General features: G+C 59.5%; 3 protein-coding genes across 10 annotated transcripts in view; 2 read left to right on the top strand and 1 right to left on the bottom strand.

Moving 5' to 3' along the window:
* Nucleotides 1–5: 5 nt before the first annotated feature.
* PPP1CA (protein phosphatase 1 catalytic subunit alpha) lies at nucleotides 6–7,433 on the top strand. Its single transcript, XM_005280533.5, has 7 exons — nucleotides 6–142; nucleotides 1,701–1,832; nucleotides 2,099–2,329; nucleotides 2,910–3,014; nucleotides 4,967–5,190; nucleotides 5,723–5,857; nucleotides 7,005–7,433. Exons 1-7 carry the CDS (start codon nucleotides 88–90, stop codon nucleotides 7,113–7,115), a joined length of 993 nt encoding a protein of 330 aa, XP_005280590.1. The 5' UTR covers nucleotides 6–87; the 3' UTR covers nucleotides 7,116–7,433.
* On the bottom strand, nucleotides 6,704–15,929 carry RAD9A (RAD9 checkpoint clamp component A). Of its 8 annotated transcripts, none has more exons than XM_005280528.3 (12): nucleotides 15,780–15,929; nucleotides 13,625–13,863; nucleotides 13,295–13,365; nucleotides 12,857–12,991; nucleotides 12,220–12,334; nucleotides 11,625–11,724; nucleotides 10,622–10,731; nucleotides 10,235–10,341; nucleotides 10,081–10,145; nucleotides 9,686–9,808; nucleotides 9,198–9,417; nucleotides 6,704–9,023 (listed from the first exon to the last, which is right to left on the bottom strand). In XM_005280528.3, exons 2-12 carry the CDS (start codon nucleotides 13,656–13,658, stop codon nucleotides 8,919–8,921), a joined length of 1,185 nt encoding a protein of 394 aa, XP_005280585.2. In that variant the 5' UTR covers nucleotides 13,659–13,863; nucleotides 15,780–15,929; the 3' UTR covers nucleotides 6,704–8,918. The 8 variants fall into 8 exon arrangements, with proteins under 8 accessions (XP_005280585.2, XP_005280586.2, XP_005280587.2 ...); XM_005280529.5 differs by having other exon boundaries at nucleotides 15,747–15,833; XM_005280530.5 differs by lacking the exon at nucleotides 15,780–15,929 and adding an exon at nucleotides 15,612–15,754.
* A 146-nt stretch (nucleotides 15,930–16,075) lies between these two features.
* The window catches only part of CLCF1 (cardiotrophin like cytokine factor 1), a 49,854-nt gene continuing 47,867 nt past the window's right edge, over nucleotides 16,076–18,062 (top strand). The window contains exon 1 of the mRNA XM_065591753.1: nucleotides 16,076–16,863. Coding sequence (XP_065447825.1) covers nucleotides 16,838–16,863 — 26 coding nt within the window. The 5' untranslated portion in view covers nucleotides 16,076–16,837. The remainder of the gene's footprint in view (nucleotides 16,864–18,062) is intronic.

The raw sequence follows: 18,062 nt of genomic DNA, 5'->3' as shown, positions 1-18,062 counted from the left end.
GACGTCGCGGAGCCAAGCAGGCGGGCGGGGGGCGAGTGCAGCGTGAGGAACCCAGGAGTCCGGGTCTCCCCCCCCTGCAGAGCCGCCATGTCGGAGGGCGAGAAACTCAACTTGGACTCCATCATCGGGCGGCTGCTGGAAGGTGCGGGGGCCTGGGGCCGGGAGAGGTCCTAGCATGGGGGGCCGGGACGGGAGGGGCCCGAGCAGAGCGATTGAGGGCGTGGGGCGGTGCTGGGGGTTTGCCCGGTTGGCTCATACCCCCCCACCCCAGGCTGGGCCGGCTGCGGAGGGGCCGGGAGCACTGGGCGCTGTGGCTGGAAGGGCCCGGGCCGGGTGCTCCGGGAAGTTCCGTGTTGACTTTCTGGGTTCCTTTGTTTTCGCTCGGGTCTCCCTGCCTGCAGCACGCTCCTGGGCGGGGGTCGGGGCTGGCCCTGGGCGGGGGTCGGGGCTGGCCCTGGGCGGAGGGGGGGACCGGGCTCCGGTAGCGACCCGGCCGCTTGCTGCCTGCCCCACGCTGGCCGGGCCCATGGCTTGTACATTTCATGGCAATCCCGGGTGGGACGCGCTGTTCCTAGGCCCCAGGGAGGAACTAGGGACTCTCCAATTCCCGGGGGCGTGGTGGGGACTTGATCTCAGCTGGAGGGGGAGACCCGGGTGCCGGGGGCGTTTGTGGCGGGAGACAGACCCGAGGGTGGGGCGGTCGTCCTAGTGCGAACTCTGCTCTCCCAGTGCTGCTAACAAAAGGGAGGGGGAAATTAACTGTTACTTCCCTTCACCCTTATGATACTAGGGGTGTTTGGGGGGCGACCCTAGCTACGCTTTCTGGGTGGTAGTTGACCCCTGGGGCTGGACCCTGAACCGGAGCAGTTGCTGAGCGGCAGATTATCTGGTCTCTCATCCCAGTGCATCACAAAGGGAAAGCAAAAGCATCAGTCCTGTGTACCATATGGGAAAACTGAGGCACAGAGGAAGGGAGTGGCCCAAGATTACAGAACAGTTCAGAGCTGGGAAAAGAACCCAGGTGTCGGGCCTAACAGTCCAGTATCAGTTGCTAGGACACGCTGCTTCTTAAAGCATGTGTATTCTGCAGCCTGCAATGTTGAAAAGGACTCTAGTGTGACCAGGAGCGGGGGGGGGGGGGGGGGGGGGGAATGGGATATGGGATCCACTGGCTCTGATCCTGCCCCAGGGTGGGGGAACTGGCTGGCTGAGAGGGGTGAGGGAATGGGACACTGGGCCTTTCCTCTGTAGGGGGTGCCAGCTCTCCTCTGGCCAAGTGTCTGAAGAGCCCATTGGGTTCTGGCCAAGGTTCCTGTGTGAGATGCCGTGGTGGGTCTGGGTCCAGCCTCACTGCGCCTCCTGAGCCGGCTGCACAGAGCAGGTGAGGACTTAGGCTGGGCCAGGGCTGCTTGGTGCACAGAGCAGGTGAGGACTTAGGCTGGGCCAGGGCTGCTTGGTGCCTCCTCCCCCTTTGCTGGTCTTGAGTCACGTGTTAACCTGCCCTTGTGGGTGGAGGGGTGGTGGTGGTGGTGGTACACAGGCTGCCCAGAAAAGCCTCAGGCAGTTCAGCCCTGTAGCCCCTTGGAGCATTCCAGCTGGAGCTGGAGCTGGGGCCTTGCCCTGAGCTGTGGGTGGGTCTGTGAACAGTGCGGGGGCTATGACCAAGGCCAAGCAGAGATGCCCACTGTTCTGTGTTGCAGTGCAAGGCTCCCGACCTGGCAAGAATGTGCAGTTGACGGAGAGTGAGATCAGGGGCCTCTGCCTCAAGTCGCGGGAGATCTTCCTGAGCCAGCCCATTCTGCTGGAGCTGGAGGCACCGCTGAAGATCTGCGGTGAGTGAGGTCGGGAGGTTGGAACCTTCCTCCCAGTGGCCATGGGGGAGAGGCTGGGGGGATTTGCTGCACCCCTTGTTCACTCTGGGGGGGTTCGCTGGCTCAGGCTGGGTGGGAAGGCCAGGGTGGATCTGTGGTCCCCTTGCTGGCCCTTTCCGGAGGTGGGAGGGATCCCTGGGTCTGTGGGGGGAGGACCCTGGCTCTGTGGGGGAGGTGGGTTAGGCTTGGCTGTGGTAGCTGCTATACTCACCTCCTGCTCTCCCCAGGTGACATCCATGGCCAGTACTATGACCTTCTGCGGCTCTTTGAGTACGGGGGCTTCCCACCTGAGAGCAACTACCTCTTCCTGGGCGACTATGTGGACCGGGGGAAGCAGTCGCTGGAGACCATCTGCCTCCTGCTGGCCTACAAGATTAAGTACCCTGAGAACTTCTTCCTGCTGCGTGGCAATCACGAGTGTGCCAGCATCAACCGCATCTACGGCTTCTATGATGAGTGTGAGTGTGCCCCCGCCCGGCCCCTCGAGTCCCCCCAGCCCTGCTCCCCTCACCCTTACCATGAGTGCGCCAGCATCAACCGCATCTATGGCTTCTACGATGAGAGTGAGTGTGGTCCTGCCCGAACGCCCACCGCCCGGCTCCCCGAATCTCCCCTCACCCTGCTCCTCACCCCTACCACGAATGCGCCAGCATCAACTAAATCTATGGCTTCTATGATGAGTGTGCCCACATTGCTCTGCCCCGTACTCTCCATATCCTCCACTGCCCCACATCTATACTCTTGTACCCCCTCTGCTCTGACCATCATATCCCCTACACCCCCAACCATGAGTGCGCCAGTGTCCATGGCAGAGGGCAGCCTCTGCCCCATATCCCATGTGCCCCATAGCTAACCCTGGAGTCAGACTGGCGCCCCCTACAGAGGAAGGCCCTGTGTGCTGTCGCTGCACAGTTCACTTGGCTCCCTGTATGGCCTAGGTCTCTCCCAGCAGGCCAGGGTCCAGCCTTGGAGGCGGGCCCCTCTCCCGAGTCTCCCTCAGTGGCTGGGCCCCCATCCCCCCCCCATTGTGTCCCACAGGCAAGAGGCGCTACAACATCAAGCTGTGGAAGACGTTCACCGACTGCTTCAACTGCCTGCCCATCGCCGCTATTGTGGACGAGAAGATCTTCTGCGGCCATGGAGGTTTGGGAGGGGCTGCAGGGTGTGGTGGCCAGTGCTCCGTGACCCTGTCCCCAGGAAGGAGGGAGACAGCATAGTGGGGTGTTTCAGGAATTCCAATGTGGGCTTCGTGCAGTAGAGGGCGCTGCTGGGGAAGGCGGAGGGTGCTAGGCACCATGGGGCTGTGGGCGCTTGATCAGGGCAGGGTGTTGTCATGCGGATCGGATGGGAGGGTGCTGGGGCAAGGCTAATGGATGCTGGGAGGGCTGTGGAGGGCACATCTGGGGTGGGATGCTGCAAAGGCAGATATTTGGGGGGGGGGGGGGGCAGGGAGTTGCTATAGGGGCTGTGTCTGGTGGGATTTACCAAAAAATCCCCAGGTTTTACAAAAAGTATTATTCATTTTTTTTTCCTTCAGATTTTCACCCTACTTTCGCATCATTCAAATATATAAAAAAACCTAGTTTGATTAGGAAAATACAAAGCATTGCATGAGCTGTATGTATCATGATAATACATTAGTCTGTGTGTATATGCAAAGCTGCCTGTTGAACTAAGGCTATGTATTGGTCTACAAGAGGGATGGGCCAACTACGGCTCGCGGGCCGGATCTGGCCTGTCAGGGCTTTGGATCTGGCCCACGGGATTGCCACCTCCGTGGCGCCACAGGCCCCACGCCACTGCTGGAAGCGGCTGGCACCATGTCCCTGCGACCCCTGGGGAAGGGGGGGCAGAGGGCTCTGTGTGCTACCCTCGCCTCCAGGCACAGCCCCCCACAGCTCCCATTGGCCGGGAACAGGGAACCGCAGCCAGTGGGAGCTTTGGGGGAGGTACCTGCAGGGGAGGGCAGCGCACGGAGCCCTTTGCTCCCCTCCCCCTACTCCACCCCAGGGCTGCTGGGATGTGGTGCCAGCCGCTTCGGCACGGGGCCAGGGCAGGCAGGGAGCCTGCCTGAGCCTCACTGTGCACCGCTGCCACCCCAGAGCTGCTCCAGGTAAACGGTGCCGGGACGGAGCCCACACCCCAACCCCTTGCCCTGAGCCTCTTTGTACATCCTGTGCCCCAACCCCCTGCCACACCCCCTCCTGCACCCCTGCCCTGAGCCCCCTCATACACTCCTCATACACCCCCTGCCCTGAGCCCCTTCCTGCACACCGCACCCCTTCCCACACCCCAACTGCCTGTCCCAGCCCTACATTCATGGCCCTGCCTGCAATTTCCCCACCCAGATGTGGCCCTTGAGCCAAAAAGTTTGCCCACCCCTGGTCTAGAAGATACACACAAGAAACAAACAGGCAGCACGCAAGCTCTGAAGTGTGTGCACATCTGACCATACTGATGAATCTCATGCTCACCACGTATATGTTTCAAGCTGTTAGCATATAACGGTTTAAAGATCCGAGACACTAAAATGGGAAGAAAATGAAAATCTATATCAGAATACATTTCAGAACACAAGGAAGTATTCAAGTTTTCAAAAGCAAAAACAGGAGAAAAGGACCAAGTTGAGTGTATGCACTGCAAATCGTGTGGCCCAATTATTAAAAATAAATATTTATAGGCTAATAGTTCTAAGTCTACACCAGTTAACTGTTTATTTAAATGAAAAGCTTTATTTGGGGATTAGAGAGAGATTGTTTCTTAAAACTCAAAACACAATGCCACCTCTGAGTTTGTTTTAGTTCTGCAGCAAACCACATTGATGAATGGAATTCACAGCATTAATCTACCGAATACTTTCCCCCCCGTCATTTCGTCCACCAAAATAAACCCGATATTTACCCAGAAAAATTATTTTAGCACTGATTTTTCACCTGGTTTTGTTGTTGTGGTAATAAACACTGATAAATTCCTGGTGAAAATTAAATAAAATAAAAACTGAAAACTAAGGGCCCTATTAATATGCTACCACAGTGGGTGGGGCTTCTGTGAGGGGCGGAGTCTAACAGACTGATTTTTCCCCCCCCTCCCCTCAGGACTCTCACCAGACCTGCAGTCGATGGAGCAGATCCGCAGGATCATGCGCCCCACGGACGTGCCGGATCAGGGCCTGCTGTGCGACCTCCTCTGGTCCGACCCCGACAAGGATGTCCAGGGCTGGGGCGAGAATGATCGCGGCGTCTCCTTCACCTTCGGCTCTGAGGTGGTCGCCAAGTTCCTGCACAAACACGACCTGGACCTTATCTGTCGGGCACATCAGGTACCAGTCTGGGGGGAACTCAGCACTAGGGTGCTGTCAGGTGGGATTGAGGGGCATCAGAAGGGCTGGGATAGCTGGGGGTCGTCATGGAAAAGCATCGTCAGAGCGGATGGGGGGGCGCTGTGGGTCTGGATGGAGGGCATCGTCAGAGCTGCGTGGGGTGCTCTGCTGGCGGGGGTTCCCCAGGCTGAGGTACAGGAACCTGCCGGCTGGGGATGGTTTGCATTGTTTGGATCAGTCTGTTCCCGCACCCCAAGCTGCACCCCTCCCACACTCTGCACCCCCTCCTCTACCCCAACCCCTTGCCCATAGCCCCCTGCCGCACCCCGTACCCCTCCCATGCCCCAACACCCTGCCCTGAGCCCCTTCCTGCACACCGCTCCTCTTCCCGCACCCCTGCATCCCATGTGGGTGACAGAGAGGGGTTAGTCTGTGGTACCAGGCTGTGCCTGTTTGGGGATGGCAGTGTTAGGCAGAGCTGGGGGCATGGAGTGGGTAGGGCTGGACTCTACCTCCTGTCTCCCTGCCTCAGGTGGTGGAGGATGGTTATGAGTTTTTTGCCAAGCGCCAGCTGGTGACACTCTTCTCAGCCCCCAACTACTGCGGCGAGTTTGACAACGCGGGCGCCATGATGAGTGTGGATGAGACACTCATGTGCTCCTTCCAGGTGAGCCTGGGGCAGGGCAGTGCTGTGTCCACCCTGCTGGGGCAGAGGGCGTGTGGAGCCAGCACCATGGGGCAGCCATGGCCCTGCAGCCTGATCTCCCTGCCAGGGGGAGCGGGGGTGGAGGGGTAGGAGCTAGGAGGGGTGTCAGACCTCAGATGGGATAATGGCAAGTGGGGGAGGAAACCTCCTGCAGAGGACAACTCCCCTTCCAGTAACAGCCAAGATGGGGAAGGGTTTAGGCCTTAGAGGAGCTGTGGGGATCCCAAGTCTGGGCTCTGTGGGGCCGAAGGAGTGTGTGTGGGGGTGTCTCCATGGCAGCCATTTCTTCAGCCAGGGGGACGGGGCTCTGATTTCAAGAGCAGTAGATCCCTTGGGCCAGTGGTCCCCAACCTTTTTGTGGCCAGTAGCACATTCATGTTTTCAGAAGTGTGGCGGGGGCCAACAATTTTTCAAGGCTTATTTTTTATTTGTACATTAAATACGAAAAACATCATTTTTAATATTACATAATATATGAATCCAGAGAGAAGCCACGAGGACAGAGAACACTGGTGCCTGCAGCCCCGGAGTTCGTTGTCCCCAGCAGGCACGGGGTCGCAGCTTCTCTCCGGCTTAAGCCGCGGCCCCATGCCTGCCAGGGGCCAAGAACCAGGGCCGGCACCAGCCCAGCAAGCAGGTGCTTGGGGCGGCGAACGGAGAGGGGCGGCACGTCGGGCTCTGCAGTGGCAATTTGACGGTGGGTCCCTCACTCCCTCTCGGAGCGAAGGACGAGCCACCGAATTGCCGCCGAAGACTGAAGCGGCGGCGGTAGAGCTGATCGCAATCACGGCCTTTCCCCCCCCCCCCCCCCCCCCCGCTTGAGGCAGCAAAAACCCTGGAGCCGACCCTGCCAAGAACACCGGTGCCTGCAGCCCCGGAGTTCTCTGTCCCCGTCAGGCACGGGGCCGCGGCGTCTCTCCCCTGCTGGGCACTAGGCGGGTGCACACAAATGCCATGGCGCTTGTGGGCACCGTGTTGGGGACCACTTCCCTGGGCTGTGGGGGCTGGCATGGGCCTTGGCCCAGTACCTGGGCCAGCTCTTGGGAGGGCAGGTCACAGCAGGCTCGGCCCCCCCTTCCCCACATCCAACCTGCCTCTCCTCTTGCAGATCCTGAAACCGGCTGACAAGAACAAGGGCAAGTATGGGCAGTTCAGCGGCCTGAACCCCGGCGGCCGCCCTGTCACACCCCCGCGCAACTCGGCCAAGGCCAAGAAGTAACCGGCTGCTCCCCCTGCCCTACCCCATGGACTAGGGCCCCCCCTCACTGCCCTGCCCCTGGCTCTCTGCACAGAGGGGCTTTGCTATCCAGTGCCAGTCCTGCCTGCCTGGGGCAGAGCTGAATTATTATTTTTAAACTCCTGGAGTTTGATACCAAAAATCTTGCTCTGGGGAGAGGGGTCCAGGGAGGGCTCTTGATTTTGGGGGAGTGGGTTTAATCTTTTTGGATCAAGTCTATTTTGTCAGTTGAGCCCCCCACCCCTCCCCCTTAATGCTGAGAATATTTCTTGTTGAATAAATATTTACCAGAAATTCTTACCCTGCTGCCTCCCTGTCCCTCTGTTCCCAGCCTGTGGTGGTGTTGGGGGCGGCGGCGCAGGGGTTCTCTGAGGGGCTATGCAAGGAATACCCTGTCCTGCCCCATGTTGAGGCTCTAATACCCCTGGGAGTGGAGAATGGTATTTCCCCTCAGCTCCTGCCTGCTGCAGCCAATGCCACAGGGGATTCCTGCCTGACCTGTGAGCGGGGGCATGGCCCTGGGCAGGTGCCTTCCAGCCCCCAGCATCTCTTGACCCTCCCCCCCGGGGGCAAAGTGCTGATGTGTAGCCACTTTTGGGGAGAGCTGTACTGCCCCTACACCATGGGTGGGGGGGTGTTATTGTGGGGCCCTGAACTATGCTGTGATCTACCTTCCTGGTATGATGGAGGAGAGCAGGGAGCCACAGCCCCTGCAGGGACCTTGATGGCTCCAGGAGCGCCAAGGGGCCCCTGCCAGGAAGGGGATGTTGAGGGTGGCGGAGGCAGCTGAGCCCAGACTGCCCCCTCATTAAGGTGGGAGGAGGAAATGGCAATGTGGGGATCACTGTAGCAGAGGATCTCAGGGGGTGAACTCAGCTGCCTGGGAGGGGGTATCACAGCTATTACAATGGGGGTGGGGGTTGCTGCAAGGGGAAAGCATGGGCCTGCTCTTCCTGCCTCCAGTAGGGCTGATACCAGCCAGGAGCAGGACCCATCCCCCCACTCTGCCTAGTTTATGCCCCCCCACAGAGGGGGATAGGCTGGCAGCTTCCCTCAGTTGAGGTAGGCACCCTGAGCACTGGCAGCTGCAGATTTCCTGGCTTGTAGCCAAGGTAAGGGTGGGGGACTGGTTCCTGGGCCCCGGGGCTGGGTGGGATTGTGCTCCTGGGGCAGTAAGAGGGTTACCACGTGCCCCAGCCGCTCAGCCTGCAGCCGTTATTAGCCCAGCTCCATAGCCAGCCCCCTAACGGCCAGCAACAGGTCTCCGGCAGCTCCCAGGAATTTGCCCTGAGTGAGGACAGTCCATAGAGAGCAAGCTGGGGAAATATACACATCCCCTGCCCCAGCCTCAAACCCACCAGCCCTGCAAGAAAGACTGAGGCAAGCAGCAGGAAGCCAGCTAGCTTGACTACAGTAAGAGACACTTGGGGAATAGAATAGCTTGCCTCCCCGTCCTGGCCCAGCCTCTGCAAGGTGCAGGAGGGAAAGGATCCTGCCTGCAGCCCCTCCTCCCCCGCCCAAACTGGCTGGGGGTGTTGTTCTGCCCAGGGAGAGGTGGGAGCTGAGCTGCCCCAGCAGCAGCTCTACAGGCAGCAGACTTAATATAAAAGCTTTATTTACAGGGTCATGTCTATTCACAGTGGCTCAGAAGCAGCAGCCCTGCCCAGTCTTCCTGCCCTGCTCCAGCAGAGGTGATGGGGTTGTAAAGTCCAGCTTCTCCACGCAGGCTCCTGGGGGCTTTTTTAGGGGGAGGGGGCTTGGAGCCAGGCTGCAGAAGGTGATCTCTCAGGACTCTCCCTCGCTGTCCTCGGCCAGCACATCCTGGCTGGGCCCTGGATGGGTCCCAACCTGAGACTGGGTCAGCACCGACCCAAAGAACAAGGAGCGGAACTGAAAGAAATGCAGCAGGATGTGTGTGTGTGTGGGGGGGGGGGAGCACTCCCCAGCTTCTCCCTCCACCCACATGGTCCCATTCCCCCCAGGCTTCAATACTGCCCTTGCCATTCACACAACTCCCCTCCACAGAACAGCCCTGACGCACCCTCCCCCGTCACCACCACATACCTTTTTCTGTGGGGGTGTCCCTGGCACAGCCCCCTCCAGGTCGCTCTCCATGGCACTGTTCTCTGACTCCAGGGCAGCGCCCGGATGGGGGCGTCTCTGGGGAAAGGTGGGGCTGGAGGGCAGCCCTGGCCCCTCCTCACATGTGGTCTCCATGGCAATCATGTAGGAATCAATGTCATCACCCATGAAGTCATCATCAGGGGTAGCCATGGGAAAGGCACTGTGGGAAGAAGGGAGCAGGGCTGGGGCCAGAGTCAAACCCTGCCTCTGGAGATGGGGTCCTTACCCCTCCCTGCTGTGGCCAGCCCAGTATCCCAGCTCTCCCACCCTTAGGCTTCCCCACAGAAGCTGCTGCTGCCTGAGTCTGCAGACAGCCTGCAACAGCAGCCCTACAAGGAAGGTGGCAGCCAGCCAATCCAATGGGGCTGTTCACTCTGAACTCTAATGACAACTGAGTGCCACTGTTGAACTCTCAGGGCTCTGCTTACCCATTGGCTGGCCGGGCCTGCAAGGTTGTGGAGCAGACTTGTGAGCTGCTGTTGGGGTCTGACAGGGTGGCTAGAACCAGGTGCACTTCCAGCAGGGGGTCCGACAGAGTGAAGATGGCCGGCCTGCAGGGATATCACAGGAGAATGAGACAGATGGGGAGGGGAAGTCCAGAACTCTACAGGGACAGCACAGGGTGTGTACAGAGAGAGAGAGAGAGTGAGTTGCAGCAGAGGCCTGGGGAGTCCACAGGGGACCCTGACCAATCCAGAGGGTCAGAGACAGGGCCAGGGAGTGAGAGTGGCAATGAGCACGTGATCTCATCTGGGGAGAGCCAGCTCAGGGCACTGAGGTAGAGGGAGCATCCCCACCCCACAAGGGGCTGGCCTGGACATACCTGCCAGGGGTGTCGAAGTGGATGTTGAGGGGCAGGTTGGAGGACTCGGCGAAGCTCAGGAGACCCTAGGGGCAGACAGACAGGGTCAGTGAGGCAGCCCCACCCTCTGGGGCTAGAGCAGAAGAGCTGGTGGGGGTTGGCTCTGCTTGCTTACCCGGAATTCCTTGAGGCAGAAGGTGACATGGGACTGCTGCTGCACCTGGACGTCCTGGAACTCGTCCTCGGAGAGGCACAGCTCAGTCACCATTGTCCTGCTCGGCTCTGGAGACAGAGAGGGAGCTCAGCATCAGCTCCCCAGTGTCCCCACACTGCCAAGACGACACCCCCCCCCCCCCCCAGGACCCACTGGCCACTCTATAAACTGCTGCCAAAACCTCCCACCCCAGAGATGCCAGCCAGCCCAGACCCCAGGGCTTGTGGAGTGGGACATGGGGCCCTTCCCCTCTAGGGGGTGCCAGCTTCAATCTAGCCCTCTGGCAAGGGGACTGGACCATGCTGGGTCTCTTTTGGATGAGGCCCATGGAAGGCGGAGCTGGCTCACCTGTCTCCTCATCCAGGTAATTGCGAAAGCTCACCTTCCCAGCAGGGCTGACCCCCAGCGTCACCTCGGCCAGCGTCACTGGGAAATGGACCACAGCGTCCACCAGCACCCTGCCATCAGAGGTGAGCGAGCTGTGAGCCCCATCCTACAGACACAGCTGCATCCTCCCACCCCCTCCGTGCCGACCTAGCGCCCCAGAGAGCCAGCTGTGCCCCCGATCCTCCCACCTCCTCCGTGCCAACCTACCACCCCAGGGAGCCAGCTGTGCTCCCCGATCCTCCCACCCTTCCATGCCGACCTAGCACCCCAGAGCCAGCTGTGTCCCCGATCCTCCCACCCCCTCCGTGCCAACCTAGCACCCCAGCGAGCCAGCTGTGCCCCCGATCCTCCCACCTCCTGTGCCAACCTAGCACCCCAGAGAGAGCTTCTGCCCCACTGATCTTCCCACCCCCTCTGTGTCAAACTAACACCCAAGGGAGCCAGCATATATCCTCAATCCCTCTGCGCTCCCCTCATCTATACCTGTGGTTCTCAACCAAGGGTCTACAGCACCCCAGGGGGCCACAAACTGGTTTCAGGGGTCTGTGGGGCCCTGCAACTGAAGCCTGGAACCCCAGGTCCCTTTGCCCCATGGGGTTGAAGCCAGAAGCGAAGCTGCAGGACTGAAGCCTGGCGCGCCAAGCCCCGACGCCCCATGAGGCAGAAGCCCCCAGTCCCACAGGGCTAAAGCCCCGAATCCCTCCCCCTGCCCAGTGGCTGAAGCCCAGAGTCCCAAGGTCCCCCACACACTGCAGGTGAAGCCCCTGAGCCCCAGCCTCACAGGGCTAATGTCCCTCCCACCCAGAAGAAGCCCCTGTTCCGGCAGCTGAAGCCTGGAGGCCTCCTCACTGGGCCGGGAGTTTTTATAGCATGCGGGGAGGCCTCAGAAAGAAAAAGGCTGAGAACTCCTCAGCTATACTTCATGCTTTGCTTCCTCTCCCCCCACTCGGCAAAGCCCACTCACCGGGCAGGGGCGCGCAGCGTGTTGGCGCACAGCTCCTTGTCGAAAACAGCCTGTAGCAGTTCGCACTCTTGGAATGACAGGTTGTGGGTCTTGGTGACTCCTGCCAAAGGCATCAGAACAGCAGCTCAAGGCCAAGGCCGCCTTTGCCCCCGCATCAGGACCATCACCAGCCCAGGACCCATCCCTGCAGATCCTCCCCAGTACACCTCACCAGCCTTGCCCTATGTTCAGTAGGGAACCAGGCTGGGGACCTGACCCTTGGAAACTGCCTCCCCCCCCACCCCAAAGCTTCACTCACCCCTCGGCCCCACCCACCTGCATGCACCCTTCCGCTTCCCAGTACCATTCACTGCAGGGTCCCCTCTGCCCACCTGGCTCCCAGCTCTGCCCCAGCCCTCCATCCCAACTCACTCCATCCAGGTCCCCTGCTACCTTCGCTGGACCCCTGAGGTGCCCCCTGCCATTGGAGGGCTCCCTAATCTCCCTCCCCCACCCCACTAATGGGGCTCCCTGGATACCCCTTCTTGCCTCAGCAGGGCCACCCAGATCCCCGCCTCCTGCCCCCTAGGGGGCTTCCCAGCGGCAGTGCACTCACCGTACTTGCAGTGCAGCTGCACGACCAGCCGGCTGGCCTGGGGATTCAGGGAAATCAAACACTTCTCCACCATCTTCTCTAGGGAGGGCAGTGAGCGGAACACGCCCAGGAAGGACTGAGGGGGGGGGGCACAGACACCACCTCGTCACTACCTGCACCTCCCGCCACACAGCTGGAGAAATGGCTCCCAGCTCCCCTGCTGTAACCACGAGACACCTATTCCCCTCCCAGAGCCAGGGAGGGAACCCAGGAGTCCTGCAGATTCACACCAAGATTCTTTCCCATGGAACAGGGTGGTCCCAAGCCCTGATCCCTTTTGATCCCTCCCTCTTTCCCCCCTCCCCCTCACCACACCTTGTGCCAGCTACACTCACTGTCCAGGACAAAGAAAGCCACAAGCTCCTGCCTCCTGCAGGGGAGCCCCTGGGACACAGGGAATGGGCACACAGGCTGCTAAGAGACAGCACAGACCAGGGGTGCAGCCAGGGACACAGCCCTGAGCCCAACTCTCCCCCCCCCCTTCCCCCTCCGCCCCACACCATAGAGCCAGGGCCCTCTGCTGGGCTTCCCATATCCCAGATATCCCTGGGCCATCCCTCTGAGGCCCACTCTTGACGCCCCAGCACAGCAACCTCACCTTCATGAAGACCTTGCAGCGGAAAGGCTCCCCATCAGGGTCCGGGCTCCCCTCCTCGTAAAGCTGGAAGAAGAGCGGGGCGAACAGGAAGCAGGCGTAGGCTGAGCGGGAAGAGTTCACAGCACGCAGGGAGAGCTGTGGAGAGGACAGCCAGCCCCGTCACCGACCAGTCGTCCACCCGCAGGAGAGCCAGCCCCATCACCGACCAGCCCCCCGCGGGAGAGCTAGCCCCATCACCGACCAGCCCCCGCCCCCCCCATCTCCTCATGGAGAGCCAGCCCCATCACCAACCAGGGGGTGACCCAACTTGCTCCTCTTGGAGCTCAGTGATAACTCCGAAACCCTGATTGCCCCCCCGCTGACAACCCCCTTCAGTTCTCCCCTCCCCCTCAGATCAGAAGGGTGCCCCCCACCAGTTAAAACAACACCCCCCCTTACCCCATCCTCTGTGGGGTCTACGTAGAGCTCGTCTCCGATGCGGGACAGAGAGTGCACGGCCTTCCCTAGGACTGGGGGGAAGGAGAGAGACAGTGACCCAGGGCCAGACCCATCCCACCCCCACTCCCCTCAACTCCTGCTCTCTGGGGCAGGAAAAACAGCCATTTGGAGCCAGCGCCCCCTAGAGGCGAAAGGCCCCATGTCGCATTCCCCACCCTGCTGAGCCCAGTCCCTCTGCCCTGGGGTCAGATAGGAGTCAATGACCCTTAGGGGGAAAGGCCTCATGTCCTGTTCCCCACCCCCATGCCCAGCTGGTAGCCCTGCACGCACCTTTGACATTGCCCCCGGTAACAAGGCACCTCATGGCCACAGAGTGATGCAGCTGGGCTCTCCCCACTCAGGGGGGGGTGTGTGTGTGTGCGCGTCTGTGTGTGCGTCTGTGTGTCAGTCAAACCCCAGCCCCGGTCAGAGCACCGTGAACCCCGAGATAATCCAGCCCTGTGGTGGGGAGAGTCTGTGCCTCTGGTGCTGCTCTGGGTCCTCTGCCAGGGGCTAATCAGTACAACATGCTGGGAAGAAATGGGAGAAAGACCACACCCTAAATAATCAACTCAACACATCTCCAACTCCTTTCCCCTGAGGATCCCAAGCACTTCCCCTGTATGCACAGGGATCCCTCACCCAGCACTAACATGCAGCCACTGCTGGGGTGGGGCTGGGCAGCTGTTGAACAGCCACATAGGAGTGCTTAGCAGGAAGTGAAGGAGAAACCCTGTCAGACTGAAGCTCCAATAAGAACCAAGGGAAGTAGATTCACTTTCTTAGTCCCCTGCTGGAGTTCCTAATCTTGCCCCTGCCCTGCACGTTACCCCTCTCCCTCCTGGGGGCTCATTCCCTTGCCCTTAGGCCGATTACCCCCTCCAACCGCCTTCCCTGGAGTCTCCCACTCCAGCTCCCTGCACAGTTTTGTGGCTCTTCTCATGCCCTGGGGTTTGTCAATCCCTTTCTGGTACCGAGAGGCCCAGCTCCTAAACACAACATCCCAACTCCCTCAGCTCTGCACAGAACAGGGCTCGTTCTTGCTGTGGGAGACACACACAGCGTCAACCTGCACCAGCCTTTCCTGCAGCCACATCCTATCACAGACCCAGGTGGTCTCCTTTGCCACCTGTCCTCCCCCCAGCCCCTTCTGGCCACTCTGGCTGTCCCATCTCCAGCCAGATTCTTGCTGGCAGATCACCCCTCCCAAGTGTCCCAGCTGCACTTGCCCATTCAGCACCTCATTTTGCAAGTCACTGCCCACATTTATAACCTCTCCCCTTCTTTTAGTCAGCCCCCTCCTTCCCCAGGGAGCCTTTCTGTCCTGTGGTGATTGCAACTCCTGCCATTTTCACAGCAGCCACAGGTCTCCTTAGCGAGCTGGGTGCACCCTCTTCCTGGGCTCTGGCCACACCAGGGTAGGAAGATAGGTTAGTCACTGTTATTTAGCCATTTAAACACCCAGTCAAGAGCAAACAAACTGTACTTTAGATGCTTAGAATGCACTGAGCCAGTCAATGTAATGCCTGGGTTTGTGAGATTGAGCTAATCTAATGCTGTTTAAACCATCCCTCTCCTAAATCCTAGACTGGACATGGTCCAGATCACTAACCACACTGGTCACCAAGGCCATACTGAACTGGGATGCCTGCAGTTGGGATGGGAGACAGGTGATGAGGGTCCCAGCCCACCCCTCCCTACAGCTCTCTTTGTTAGCATGGAGCCTGCAGCCCTACTGTCAGTTTCTGCTACTCTCCATCTGTATCCCCATCCAAACCACTCGGAAGGACCTGTTGATCCTGCCAGCACGAGAGCAGCCCCCCGGCCAAGGAAACAGAAGCTGAAAGGGCAGATGCTGTTGTCAGTGCAGGTGTGCCGCTGCAGGGGCATCAACAGACTCTGCAGCGCCCAGTCCTTCCCACCACACACTGCACCCCCTTGGAACCTGTCCCTGCCCCCCACACTGTCCTATCCCGCTCCTACATGCTGCTCCTCTGCCCCGCCCACCTCACCTCCAGCACCCTTTCCTGTCACACCCCCACACCATCCCAACTCCCGTATCCCATGCTGCTCCCCTCCCTACCCATCCGGTCCCCATACCACACACTATCCATCTGCACCCAGTCATACCCCACCCCTCCCCTTCACCCTGCCTGCCCCGCATCACGCCATTCCCCTGCCAAATCCTATCCCAAGCCACCCCATGCATGGGACATCATGCCTGCCCTCCCCACCTCTCTTAGCCCCGTCCATCCATCGTAGCCCCGCCCCATCACACCTGTCCCCGGGGAGCGCTCCCCGTCCCTGCTCGGTGCTGCCCGGTTCCCAGCACAGAGCGGGGCATCCCAGCCCAGCCCACCCCACTCGCCGGGTGGCTCCCGAACACGGGGCGCCGGAGAGACAGCGCCTCTACCTGATGGCCTCGCCCAGTACTCCCTCCACTCACCCCCAATGGCCGCGCCCGGCTCCACTCCTTACACTGCTTCTGGGGCAACCCACCTCCCCTCTCCCGGCCGTCTTCACATTGGCCGAGCCCGGCCTCGGCCCCGCCTCTTAGCCCGTCCTATTGGTTCACGGGTCATGTGGAGGGGGAATTCTTCTCTTCACGTGACAAAGTCTCCAGAGAGGAGCCGCGCTGGCCCGCTTAGCGAGCACGTGAGCTCCTTGGGCGGAGCCTTGTTCTGTCTGTCTCCGCGTCCCAGGCCACTTCGTCAGGTGGGCTCGTCCCCTCCTGCCATTGGAGGAGCCGAATGACGCTGATTGGCTGGGACGGCAGAGGGACAGAACTACCAGACAATGGGGCCTCGAATGTAGGCGGTAGAGTGCGGGGGTCTGCCCAGAGCCTCATAGAATCATAGACTATCAGGGTTGGAAGGGCCCTCAGGAGGTCATCTAGTCCAACCCCTGCTTAAAGCAGGACCAATCCCCAACCTAGGCTCCCTTGCCTACTTCCCAGAGTGCCCCTCAGAACCCCCTCCCCTGCGCAGGCTCCTGGCCCCTCCCACTCCAAAGCCTGGAAACACACCCCACTAGGTTCAGGCTCCTTTCCCTGCCCCATCTCAGAGATAGCCCACCCCCTGAGGCCTAGGCTGTCTCTCTGGTCTCCACTCAAACACACACCTTCCCTCCACCCCCAGAGTCTCCTCCCCTGAGCCCCAACTCTTTCCCTCCCCCTGGGCTGCCATCATTCTCCTCTTGGAGACTTTTGGCTCAGGTTCCCTCCCCAGGTCGCAAACTTGCTACCCCAGGTTTGCTGGAAGCTGTGGTCTTCATGGGCAACCGCAGTCTGCCTCTTTGTGGCACATGATCCAGGTGGCAGCTCATCTGGGCACAAGCTGCTCGTGCAGAGGATGAGGACAAGAAGCAAAGGGGCCAGGAGGAGCCTTTGCAAGGGCTTTCCTAGCCTCTTCCCAGCTTGGAATCTTCTGTCAGGGGCTGAAGCTCCATCCTTGTGCCCCAGCTGAGCAGGACCTCACAGCCTCCCAATCACAGCACAGGGGAACGATGACTCACTGCGCAGCTCTGTTCTGGTGAGTGACTGTCAAACCCACCTTGTGGGGCCCTGTACTCATCATCTCAATGATACAAATGCCTCAAACTCCCCAGGAGCTGGGAGCCATGCTAAGGTCTTCCCTGCCTTGTAGCATCACCAGCAAGAATGATTCGGCAGGCTATATCCTGACTTCTGTGCAGTCCCCACCCAAACTGTCCTGTGACCTTTGGGTCACACCCTCAGGTGAGCAATGTACAGCCACATTCCCCTCCCCCTCCTCACCTTTGGGTCCTGCCCACACAGCCCTAACCCCATTGCCTTAATTAGATTGCCCGAGTGTAACCAAGAGCACTTGGCTCATCTAACCGTCCTACTGGTGATGTATGAGCCAGACTAGCCTCTGGTTCCTTCTCCTGTCACTGGGTTGAGTCTATGGGGCTAACAGGAAGTTTTGTTTCCCTGAGAAACGGGAGCTCTGACTGTTACCTCCAACGGGCATTCTCTGCAGCACAAAGAGACTGCTATGCCAGAGGTACTTCTTGCTGCTAACTGCAGCTGGTAATGGAGCTGACCTCTGTTCCCTCCTTTCTGTGATGCCAGGCTTCTGGGGCCCTGGTAGTCCCATACCCCCTCTCAGCAGCTCTACATGAAGGTTCCTTTTAGCTGAGCAGCCCCTCAGGTTTCAGCGTTTCCAGACTCTGGGAGTGCTTCTGTAGGGTTGAGAGATGGGGGAGATGTCTAATTTGCTATATTAGAGTTTTGCCTTGCTGTCCATCACTGTCATCGTATCTGAGCACCTTTCACACAAAAGATCAATAGCAATAAGGAAGTTCCCAGTGATAGGTAGCCTAAGTAGGGAGTTAGGTAGCGGGCAGGCCCCATTGGTACCCTCACAGGTGGGGACATCAAAGCAGGCATTCCATAACAGATCAGTGGATTCCCTATGCTTCTGGAACCCATCCTGGCCCCCTGTGTAGCAGCAAAGATATGGGAATTACACACCTTGAGGGACTGGCCCACGGTTTGAGGGGGCTAAGGAGATGGGAACTAATGATGTTGGGTAAAGGGCCATGGTGTAGGGAGTCTGTACAGAAAGGAAAAATAAATAAAATGCTCTAAAAATAATGGGCAGCAAGCCCAGGATCACGTGTTCCTGGGAGGGAGCCTTGAGGGAGTCCAAGGGATCTAGTTTGATAGGGAATTCTAACAAAAAAATACCTGATGTGGGACCTGCCT

Source organism: Chrysemys picta, chromosome 4 (genome assembly GCF_011386835.1).
Source record: "Chrysemys picta bellii isolate R12L10 chromosome 4, ASM1138683v2, whole genome shotgun sequence".
NCBI classification, from domain to species: Eukaryota; Metazoa; Chordata; order Testudines; family Emydidae; genus Chrysemys; species Chrysemys picta.
This window is presented reverse-complemented; position numbering and strand designations above follow the sequence as displayed.

Excerpts from the sequence above, each read along its gene's own strand:
- PPP1CA (XM_005280533.5), top strand. The coding sequence starts at position 88 with ATGTCGGAGGGCGAGAAACTCAACTTGGACTCCATCATCGGGCGGCTG. Across the intron at positions 2,330-2,909 it reads CTACGGCTTCTATGATGAGT|GCAAGAGGCGCTACAACATC; the intron begins GTGAGTGTGCCC and ends TGTGTCCCACAG. Across the intron at positions 5,191-5,722 it reads TTATCTGTCGGGCACATCAG|GTGGTGGAGGATGGTTATGA; the intron begins GTACCAGTCTGG and ends TCCCTGCCTCAG.
- RAD9A (XM_005280528.3), bottom strand. The coding sequence starts at position 13,658 with ATGAGGTGCCTTGTTACCGGGGGCAATGTCAAAG. Across the intron at positions 11,725-12,219 it reads GCAGCTGCACTGCAAGTACG|GAGTCACCAAGACCCACAAC; the intron begins GTGAGTGCACTG and ends TGCCTTTGGCAG. Across the intron at positions 9,809-10,080 it reads CACTTCGACACCCCTGGCAG|GCCGGCCATCTTCACTCTGT; the intron begins GTATGTCCAGGC and ends ATATCCCTGCAG.